General features: G+C 40.3%; 1 protein-coding gene across 1 annotated transcript in view; it reads left to right on the forward strand.

Annotated features, from left to right (window-relative positions):
* LOC140463932 (protein HEATR9-like) overlaps positions 1 to 12,087 on the forward strand; it is a 71,797-nt gene that overhangs the window by 40,669 nt on the left and 19,041 nt on the right. The window contains exons 8-11 of the mRNA XM_072558415.1: positions 1,524 to 1,580; positions 5,145 to 5,201; positions 10,310 to 10,370; positions 11,283 to 11,413. Of these exons, the coding sequence (XP_072414516.1) occupies positions 1,524 to 1,580; positions 5,145 to 5,201; positions 10,310 to 10,370; positions 11,283 to 11,413 (306 nt within the window). The remainder of the gene's footprint in view (positions 1 to 1,523; positions 1,581 to 5,144; positions 5,202 to 10,309; positions 10,371 to 11,282; positions 11,414 to 12,087) is intronic.

Raw genomic sequence — 12,087 nt, forward strand, 5'->3', positions numbered from 1 at the left:
TAATGTAGTAATTATCAGATAATCAGTTTTTTGTGTTGTTTATTGAAGGATAATTGTTAACAAGTACACGGGGAGAACTCACCCTCCTTTTTAGAAACATAGAAACATAGAAAAGTACAGCACAGACAGGCCCTTTGGCCCACAATGTTGTGCCGAGGTTTAATCCTAATGTAAAATATAGTAACTTAACCTGTGCACTCCTCAACTCACTGCTATCCATGTGCATGTCCAGCAGTCACTTAAATGTCCCCAATGACTCTGCTTCCACCACCACAGCTGGCAATGCATTCCATGCATTCACAACTCTCTGTGTAAAGAACCTACCTCTGAAGTCTTCTTTGTACCTTCCTCCTAATATCTTCAAACTATGAATTCCTCGAACCAGTCAATCCTGCTCTGGGGAAAAGTCTCTGGCTATTGACTCTATCTATGCCACTCATTATTTTGTATACCTCGATCAGGTCTCCTCTCTTCCCCCTTCTGTCCAGATAGAAAAGTCCGAACTTATTCAATCTTTCTTCATAAGACAAGCCCTCCAGTCCAGGCAGCATTTTGGTAAACCTTCTTTGCACCCTCTCCAAAGCCTCTGTATCTTTCCTATAGTAGGGCGACCAGAACTGGACACAATAGTCCAAATGTGGTCTCACCAGGGACTTGTGGAGCTGCAGCAAAACCTGGCAGCTCTTAAACTCGATCCCCCTGTTAATGAAAGCCAAAACACCATATGCTTTCTTAACAACCCTATCCAGTTGGGTGGCAACTCTGCGGGATCTATGTACTTGCACACCCAGATCCCTCTGTTCCTCCACACTGCCAAGAATCCTGTCTTTAATCCTATATTCAGCATTCGAGTTCGACCTTTCAAAATGCATCACTTTGCATTTATCCATCTGCCATTTCTCAGCCCAGCTCTGCATCCTGTCTATGTCGTGCTGCAGCCTGCAGTAGCCCTCTATACTCCAATCTTTGTGTCATCTGCAAATTTGATACCCCACCCCTCAACCTCCTCATCCAAGTCATTTATAAAAACTATAAAGAGCAGAGGCCCAAGGACAGAGCCCTGCGGGACCCCACTCAACACTGATCCTTGAACTCCTTTACATCCATCTGACAGGACCTCAGTTTAATCTCTGATTTGCAAAGCAACACCTCTGCACTGGAGCTTGTGCTCAAGTCCTGAAATGCAACTTGAACCAAGAACCTTATGAATCAAGGTTGTTAGCAATGGATCCAAGCAGCTGTAATTTGTAATGCCCAAAATTATTTGAACTCTCTTTGAGGCTTTATGCCAGAATTATGGATTATGAGTCTAAAAATGTAACAATTGCACTATTGTGCCTGTAAAACTAATGATGTGTAAGAAGGGAAGATTAAATATGTTGCTACAGTCTGTGATGAGACTGTACATGGGCTATGGAGAAATTCCAGCTGATGGACTAATTGGTGTTTTCTTGCTTCATTTTGTAAGATCTTACACTCGTTCACATCTTACTGACTGTGACATTTATTTCTTTTAATTTTAGCATCTTATAAAAAGTTTAAGTTCTCCTGTTCCACTTGAGAGGAGAGATGCTGCCAAGGCAAGTCCTACATTTTCAGTTTTTATAGAAATGGAATAAATTCAAAATCTGACAAAAAAAATGCAGATTAAACACTTCAGAGAAATGTGAATTATGTGGATTAATCACTGATTTTTACCTCTGATGTTTGAGTTCAATTACTGATAAGTCAAAGTCTCTGTAACCTGATCAACACAAATACAGTACAGAAAATACTTTTGGCCTGAAATATACAACTGTTCACGTGGGCTGTGAGAATGGAAAATCCTGTCACAAATGGCAGCATTTCTGCAGTGACACATTGCTGGGACAGGGAAGAGGAAGGTTTGTAGTGCACATACATCCTAGTACCTTCCCTCTCCCCTGCCACCTGAAACTGTCAAGCACAGAACAAAACAGCATTGGAACAGGCCTTTCAGTCCATCAAACTGTGTTGACCATGAAAATATTGTAAACTAAACCCATCTGCTTGCACATTGTCCATAACTGTCTAGTTCCTGCCTCTTTGTATGTCTGTCTATCCAAATGCCTTTTAAACATTGTTATCATATTTACTTCCACCACCCAAGCCTGGCGCCTAACCACCCTTTGTGTAAAAAAAATGCCTTGCATGTCTCCTTTAAACTTCCCTCTCTCAGCTTAAACATATCCATCTAATTCTTGACATTTCCAGATGGGAAAAATACCTCATCTATCCAACCAATCCAAGCCTCTCATAATGTCATATACTTCTGTCAGGTTGCTCATCAGTCTCCAATCCTCCAGCAAACACAATCCAAGTTTGTCCAATCTTTCCTCAAGGCTAATACACTCCAATCCAGTAATAGCCTGATCTTTTGCACCTTAGAGTCATAGAGATGTACAGCACAGAAACAGACCCTTCGGTCCAACCTATCCATGCCGACCAGATATCCCAATCCAATATAGTCCCACCTGAAAGGTCCCACATCCTTCCTATAGTGTGGCTACCAGAAATGCACACAATACTCCAATGTAGCCTAAGTAAAGTTTTATATGCCTGCAACCTGACTTCCCAACTTTTATACTCAGTGCTCTGATCAGTGGAGGCAAGAATGCCATATGCCTTCTTTACCATCTTATCCATTGGAATTGCCATTTTCAGGAAGTTATGGACTTGCACCCCAAGTTCCCTCTGTGTATTAATGCGCCTAAGGGTCCTGCCACTTACTGTATACTTTCCTCTTGCATTTCACCTCCCAAATGCATCACCTCTCACTTATCTAAATTAAACTCCATCTGCCATTTCTCCACCCGATTTTCCAACTGATTTATATCTTATCTGATTCTTTGACAACTTTCCTCATTATCCACAACTCCACCAATTTTCTTGTCATCTGTACACTTATTAGTTAGACCACCTACACTTAATTCAAATCATGTATAAATATTACGAACAACAGAGCGTGAAATACTGATCCTTGTGGGATACCACTGTCACAGACCTCCAGTCAGAATAACATCCCTCCACAACCACCCTCTGTCTTCTATGACCAAACTAATTTTGTATCCAACTTACCAACTCACTGTGGATCTCATGTTACTTATCTCTGGACCAGCCCAGCACAAAGGATCTTGTCAAATGCTTTAGTGACATCAATGTAGACAACATCCACTGCCCTATTCTTGTCAATAATCTTCATCATTTCTTCAAAAAGCTCAATAAAATTTGTGAGACAAGACCTCCCTCACACAAAGCCATGCTGACTATCTCTAATAAATCCATTCTTTTCCAAATGCTAGTAAATCCTGTCCCTAAGAATCGTCTCCAGTAATTTGCCTGCCATTGATATAAGGCTCACCAGCCTATAATTTCTTGGACTATCCCTCTTTCCCTTCTTCAACAAAGGAACAACATTTGCCATTTTCAAGCTGTCGTGAGAGTGGATGCAAAAATCTCTGTCACAATCACAGCAATCTCCTCCCTTGCCTCCCTCAATATCCTGGGACAGATCCCATCAGACCCTGGAGATTTATCTACCTCAAGCCAAAGTCCAACACCTCCTCTTAGAATAACAGCAAATCCTGCTTTAATGTTACCTTCATCGATGTCGTTCTTCTTAGTGAATACCAGTAAGAAGTGCTCATTAATACCTCACCCACCTTCTCTGCTGTAAATTTCACATGTAAGTACTCTTTTTTGTCCTTGAGTGGCCCTACCCTTTCCCTAGCTATCCTCTTGCTCCGAATGTATGTATAAAATGCTGTGGTATTCTCCTTAACCCTATTTGCCAAGAGCATTCCACGGCCTCTTTTAACCATTCAAATTCCTTGTTTAAGTTCTTTCCTGTGTCCTTTATACTTCTCATGCGCCTTGTCTGATGACAGTTTCCTAAACTTTACATAAGTAACATTTTTTTTCTTTTTGATTTTCTTTTTAACTGATCTTTTAAAACCTCTTGTTATCCAGAGTTCCCAAATCTTGCCATCTTTACTTTTCACCCTGATCCTTTCTTTCATCAGTTGGCCTTTAAAAGACTCCTACAGCACACTGCCTATTATGGTTTGTGTTTGCTTACATAAACCTGCTAGTCTCACACCAAGACTGGTAGAAAGATGTAGGTTCTGTTTATTTGAGGATCTACTATAGGATTTCTCAGCTTGCAGATTTGACACAGAATTTCAGGAACTGTTGTTACAGGAAAATATAGGTCTACACTTTCACACTACTAGCTGCAAGGTAGACTGACAATGGTTACTGGTCACATGTTCTCCACCCTGCTTATTATTCATAAACCAGGTCCCTATTAAACTTATATTACATAACTACTCCTCCTGTTCTTTTCACAAATTTTTGCGATGCCTTCACTGACATTTACCCAATTCATTGGCATTGATCCTGCCAATGCTGACCTTTACCATAGAATCCTTACAGTTTGGAAAGATGCCATTCCTGATAAAGAGCTTATGCCCAAAACTTGGGCCCTCCTACTCCTCAGATGCTGCCTGACCTGCTTTTCCAGTGCCACCCTTTTCAATTCCGACTCTCCAGCATCTGCAGTCCTCATTTTCTCCTAGCTGCTGCAAAGCCTCTTCTAAGGATGCCCACCTTGAAGAAATTCTCCTCCTTCCTCCACAAGCATCTCAGTGAATCTCTCATTCCGAATGAAGGGCTTACGCCCAAAACATCGACTTTCCTGCTCCTCGGAAGCTGTCTGACCTGCTGTGCTTTTCCAGTGTGAACCTTTTCGACAAAGAGGACATTTGGTCCATCAAGTTGGCTGGACCCTCTGAAGAGAATTCCATTCAGAACCAGTCCCGTCCCCCCATCCTATCCCATACCCCTGCATATACCATGGTTAATCCACCTAGCCTGCACATCTTTGGACTGTGGGAGGAAACTGGACTGCCTAAAGGAAATCCACACAGACATGGGGAGAATGTCCAGACAAGGCTGGAACTAAATCTGGGTTCCTAATACTGTAAGGCAGCTGTGCTAACCACTGAGCCACCATGCTGACCCTGTATTTGCCAGTCTTTGGCCTTCTTTCATTGATCTTTACCTTACATTCTGTAATGATCTATTTTGCATCTCTTTTAACAATGTTCATGGGATTTCTTTGACAGACTCTGCAATGCCTTCAATCTAACAACCAGGAAGTTGTTTCTGCTCTTTATACCACAGTAAGTATTCAAATAAGTGGCAAATATAACTCTAATTGTTCATTTCTTAGACTGTCATCATGTACCAATTATTTTTTCTCATAATAAAGTGTATGTTGATCATTCAATTTTAGACAATGGGGCAAAGTAACAAAACAGTCATTTTGAGGTAGGGTACTAACTCGGGCTGGACGTATTCTGGGAGATGGAGTGATGTCATGGAAAACCAAAAATGTGAATCTGCTTCACTGGCTCAATTTCCCATTCACTTCACCCGATCACCTCTTACCACTTCCCTTGGCTGCTCCCTTGGGTTCAATTTCTTGACGTTTTTTCTCCTTCCCTCACAACAAGTACCTCTGGATATTTTAAAATTTTAAATCTTTAATTAATTTTTAATTTGACAATGTGTCTTGTTCAATATCCTAAGATTAGCAAAAACCAAATAACACAAATGTTATACTCTGCTGACTGAATTAATAATGCTTCGAATTTAGCTTCAACAACAGATCCACATGAACTGAAATGTGACTTGAAGTGTTGACACAACTTTTAAATCTTGCGCCTATCTTTACTGCACAAACCACCAGATCTACACACCACTCTAGCAGAGTGATGCAGAGCTGGAAATGTTCAGCACACAAACCAAGTCCTCAATGTATTAATGGCTCAGAGCTGTGGTTCTTCCTTGCCTGGCCTTTACTTTAATTCATTCTTATGACAGGAACATTGTTCTCTCCCAGAGGGTAGTTGAGAGTCAACCACTCATGTAGGCCAGACCAGGTAAGGATAGTCATTTCCTTCCCTAAAGGGCATTCGAGAACCAGATGGGTTTTTCCTGACAATTGTGACAATGGTCAATTGTGAACAATGACTCTTAATTCCAGATTTTTATTGAATTCAAGTTTCACCATCTACTATGATAGGATTTGAACCATGTTCCCTGGTTTAGTAATCCAGTGATAATACCACTAGGCCATTGCCACCCTGGTTCTGTGATTTCTGTTTGTGTTGTAAGGTTTTTCTTTCATGGTCTACAGTCACTATCCTAGAGTTTGCTTCCCCTGGTGTACTACAACTGAGTGTTGCTTCAGATTAGCCTCCAATTAATTCAGTCCCACTGACTGAAAGCCAGAGATTTTTTATTGGATTGATGAAACAATCTTTCTTTCTTCTTTTAGCTCTTCATTCATCTCTTTAGTCAGCTGGGTTTAACTCCACTAATTCAGAAGAAATGAAATATTCTGTTCTTTTTTCATATTCAGTTCAGCAGGTGATTCTGCTGCAGTTTCTGTCTGATGTCTGACTGATTCTGTGGATTGTGACCAGAGTGAAGTTAGGTTATGATGTGCCTGTGATTGGTGGTCTATTTGCAACATCCAGATGGATTGATTATACTTATACCCCAGCACTATTGATCTGCACGTGAAATTAGTGATTTGTTGTATACGGAAAGTTTTACATTCATAGGTTTCATCATGGTTCTCCATGTCTGTGGGTACATGTCATTTTGGAACTCATAGGGATAGTATACCAACACTTGCACCTGTGTCAATCTTAGTTGACAATGGGTTTTTTTTGAGGAGAGATAATTTACATTTTTGCAAACATATTAGATGGTGATATATTGACGCTTACCTGAGGTTGACAGTGTGAAATGTGTTCACCACTTTTTTTTTCTTGTCCATACATCATTGGATCCTGCTTTGTCAATCACATCATGTATACACCTCTAGTAGGATACCAGATGGTGTTTAATGCAGCTAGATCATAGACCTTGCTTGGGATGATGCTCAGTCTTTGGTCTCGTGCACTGTCTCTGCCAATGGTCTTTACCCGCATGCATTGTGAAATTGATTGAAAGCTGGGCATTTCTTTGATGCATGCAGAAGGCCACACCTTTCACATGTCTGGGTATTCTCACAATTGTGTTAACCCTCAAGTTTATGCTTAGCTTACATGGAGGTGGATATGATCACCAACTCCACAATTCTGATTACTAGCTATGATGAGCCCTTTTCCCTGCATCTGCTGAGGAAGTGATCTATGATTTCTGTAGGATTTTGTCTAATTGACATGAATTCTATCCATTGAATACAAAAGTTTAATTCTGAATCTGAATTGCTCTTCTAATGTGGTCTGTGTCTTCTAACGTGGGGATCTTTTAACTGTTTAGCTGTTAATTGTAACATGTTAAGTCTGCGTAGACCTTCATTTCCCATTACTGAACAAAATTTATTAGTCTGCCTTTCTGCATCAGACACACCCAACTTCTGAATGCTCATCCTTACAAACAAGATCCCACACTGAGGTGTATTAATATTAGTTTTAAAGGTCTGACATGTGAACATTTGCTCAGACTTATAAATGGCTATTTTATGTTGTGCTATATTGTGTTCTGACTTCCATACAAATCAACCAATGAACATTCTCAAGAATGGAACCCATTTGTAATCCAAGGGCTGCTTCTGCTGTGCCATCAAGTAGATTGAATAGACCACAGTTCTTAATTGATTTCAAGGCAGTTTCCATTCTGATTTCATCCCCCAAGGCTTTTACAGCTCTTTATTGCTAATGCTTAAGCCTGTGTGCTGCCTTCCCTGGTGAATAACTTCTCTCCCAATTATGCAACCATTCCCCCTTTCTTTCATGATCTCCATGAAGGGCTGGGTTATAGAGATATCCAGTGGTTGAATGAGGCTGGTTAAATCACCAGGAGTCAATAAAATAACACTGTTTTGCGATCTAACTTTAGCAACAAAGTCATTGACAAGGTGCGATCTGAACATGACTCGGAAGATATGTTTTTCTTTATGTAGTCTCCTTGATTGGAAACTCTAAACTTGCCTCGACCATAATTCCAAGTCAACTTCATCCGTCTAATATGTATTGTGAACATGAATGACTGCTCCTTTTAGAAATTGTGTTTTTAGAGGACTTTTCTCTTGAATGTCACCATTGCCTAAGTTTTGTTCCAGCAGACATATGCACTACTGTGAATCTACTCTTTCCATAGCCATTCATAGCCATAATATTGTTTCTTTCCAATTATACTGTTTCACTGAATAGCATATCAAATTTCACAGGAATCTCAAATCATGTTTTCAATTCAGGCCAATCAAGATCCATTATTTTTCCAATGTTTGTTTGATCATAAACTGCAGAAATACAATGAACTTGTCATCAAGTTCTGTTTGAAGGCAGTGAAATCTTTGTGCAGCCCGAGATACAGCAGTGAAGTGAAGAAGTGTACTACGAGTAAACCTGAGATGTGCCATGAGGGTTCTTAGAGCCTGGCACATATCATATGCCAATAGCTATGGGGTGCATGTGACCATTGCCAATGGAGTGTTCCCTGAGATGCTAATTCCTGGTGTCCAACGTAATTGTCCTTTAGAGCAAGTGGCGAGCTGAAGTCACCAAGTATCAGTTCTGAATTCCATGCCAAGAATTCTTGACATCTACTTTGTTTGGCACATTTGGTAAAACAGGAAGCTGAATATTAAAGAGACAACTTGAGCTGCTAATACGATATGGAAAAGCAATAATCCCCCTTAATTAGCAACTCATTGCTGCCTAATGAGAAACTTGCCTAGCCACCTGTCCAGTTTATAAAAGATTTAGCAGTTGATATCAATGTCAAAATATGACTTAGTGGATATACCTGTATTCTGTGATTCTGCCGCAAAGCTCTCAATTTCCCATGTTATTTAGGCCCTTACAAGATTCCATCAATGACAAATGAATAATAGTTAATGGCTGACTTTTAAATAAGATTGGCCATTACTCAAATGTATGTGATAATTGAGGGGTTCAGATCGTATAAGCATATAAATTTTATAAAAATATAGAAATACAGATATACTCAGCAAGAAGCAGGCTAGAATCTATTAACGGGTTCGGATGATGTATATATATTTATTTGTAGATTTATGTGGGAAGCAATTATAGATGGATTTGGGGGTTTATTATGGAGTAACAACCATTGAGGAGAAAGATACAGGCTGGAATCTAATTGAAGGGTTCAGGGAGCTTCTGTATGGAAAACAGATACCTGCAAGTGAGTTACAGATTAGAACTGTACTGACAGACACTGTCCAAACCCATGACTACTACCATCTAGAAGGACAAGGCAGCATACATATAGGAACATTACTATGTGCAAATTTCCCTCCAAGCTAGTCACATCCAGAATTGAACATATGTCATTGTTCCTTTGTTGTTGCTGGATCAAAATTCTGAATCCCTCCCTAACGGCATTGTGGGTCTTCCCACACCAAATGGAATACAATTGGTCAAGAAGGAAGCTCACCGTCGCTTTCTCAACAGCAATGAAGGATGGGCAACAAATGCTGACCCAGCTAGCAATGCCCATATTCTGTGAATGAGTAGAAAAGTAGCATAACAGATAACCAAGAGTTAGCTGCAGCTACAAACTAAATAAAGGCTTTGCATATTTTATCAATAGAATAACTGTTAAGTGGCAGTATATTCTGTGCTGGAATCTTAGGCATGCAGTTTGGGGATTGTCACATAGAACAGCAGCTACCAAGACATAAGTTGCAGACAGAAGTATAATTGAAGGGTTTGATGGGTTTTATGTATAGAATGTCAAATACACAGGAGTGAGTTACAGCCTGGGATCTAGTCAAGAGGTGGATTCAATAACAATAATGTAAGATTAATTTGTATAGTACTATAACACAGTAACTGCAGAGTGGGCGGCACGGTGGCACAGTGGTTAGCACTGCTGCCTCACAGCGCCTGAGACCCGGGTTCAATTCCCGCCTCAGGCGACTGACTGTGTGGAGTTTGCACGTTCTCCCCGTGTCTGCGTGGGTTTCCTCCGGGTGCTCCGGTTTCCTCCCACAGTTCCAAAGATGTGCAGGCCAGGTGAATTGGCCAGGCTAAATTGCCCATAGTGTTAGGTAAGGGGTAAATGTAAATGTAAATGTAGATGTAGGGGTATGGGTGGGTTACGCTTCGGCGGGGCGGTGTGGACTTGTTGGGCCGAAGGGCCTGTTTCCACACTGTAAGTAATCTAATCTAAAGGCAACAATAATTGCTATGGAAGCTTTTCTTGTGCACAGTGTGAACCAATTGATCTGCTGCTGATTTGTTTCTTTTAGTTACTAAGAGATGATGACTCTGTGGTGAGAAATGAAGCTGCTAAGGCTCTGGTGATCTTGGGTGAGTGTTGGGTATATTAGATATTAGTGAATAATGGGGAGAATGTGTAGTGAGAATGATTACCTGTAATGGGAGAAAAGTTTCGAATTTTTGGATAGTGAGAACTGTGAGCTAACCATGCCAAATTTTCATCATTTTGAAATTAATTAATATTAAAAAGAACACCAAACTTTAAAGAAATCTGCTGAGGAACATGTAGGGGATCTACAGTAACCATTGCCAAATGCAAAAATGCTGAAGTACACTTCACAGTTGAAGACTGGGTGCTCTTGGGAAAGGTTGAAGAGGATGCAGAGCATCCAGGGATCTCATCCCTAACACAGGACAGACAGGTTACACAGAGAAAACTGGCCAAAGTCAATCTGAAATTTTTAGACAAAGCTGGTTTCAGGCCTATGCTTGATCTTGTTCTGGTGCATTTTTAACTGCAGCATTATATTGCAATCATAGTAACTTTAAAGTAGGATAGTATCCCAAAGTCCAGCGTAGAGGTGTACTCAGAAATAAACAGACAGAAAAAAGGTGATATTAAGACAGGATAATAAGTTTCGTTAGGGAATTGGTTGGAAAGAGAAAGGAAGAGATGTTTTTTTGGCTCTTTCTTCCTTTTAGATTCTCCCTAAAATATATTACGTTGATCAAACTTTTGGTCATTTGTTCTAGTATCTCCTTATGTGGCTTGATGGCAAATTTTGTTTACTAATGTTCTTGACACAATTTACAAGTTTAAAGCTGCTATATAAAAGCAAAATCTTGTTGACCAAACTATTGGATTTTGACTTGTCATTGAACAGTAGTCCATGAAATGTCAGCACCTTCAGTAGAGGGGGAGGAGAGGATGAGATGAAGGGAGAAAAAGAAGGACACATACTTAGTAAAATAAATGCCCTGAACTTGACAATTTTCATGCAGGTTATTGGAAAGAGGAGGTGGTACTGAGATTAATCCAAGTTATAAAGGAGTCTACAGGAAAGCTTCTGGAGGACATGATGATAGATTTGAGGAACTCACTGTGGGACTGGGCTACTCAATCTTTAGACCAGGTATAGTACACATCCCAGTCCATAGTGAGGTCAACATGGGTCAATGTGTAGCACTCTCACCTCTGTCAGAAGTTGTGGGTAGGTGCCCCCTCCAAAGGCTGAAGCAGAAAAACCTAGACTGACACTCAGTGCAGTACTGAGGGTGTCCTGCATGGTCAGTGGTACTATCCTTCATTTGCGACATGAAACTGAGGGTTTGTGTTTCCTCTCAGATGGTTGTGAAAGATCCCATGGCACTGTTTCAAGGAGAAGCAGGGAAGTTCACCTTGGTATCCTGACCGACATTCATCCCTTTATCACCATCATTAAGAAATGATCACATTTCTACTTTTGGAATTTTTCCTACATCAAAACAGAGGCTGCAATTCCAGATTGCTTCACTGTGTCTGAAGCACTTTGGGGCACAAAAAGTGCCACCCACTGAGCCGTGTTGACCTCACTGTGGACTAGCACTCTGAAATTGTGAAAGAGCTACAAAAAAAACATAACCCAGCAATTTCTCTAGCTTGTTTTTACCTAATGCCTAAAATAAGAACATATGATGCATGCAGACTATGCTTATCATTGAATTTCTACCTGATTATTTTTATTGATCTGTAACAATTTTGCAAGTCTTATGCTTTAATGCATTTCCTGCCTAAAAACACTTCCTCTTGCCATTGTTGTTACATATT

Source organism: Chiloscyllium punctatum, chromosome 39, assembly GCF_047496795.1.
Source record: "Chiloscyllium punctatum isolate Juve2018m chromosome 39, sChiPun1.3, whole genome shotgun sequence".
NCBI classification, from domain to species: Eukaryota; Metazoa; Chordata; class Chondrichthyes; order Orectolobiformes; family Hemiscylliidae; genus Chiloscyllium; species Chiloscyllium punctatum.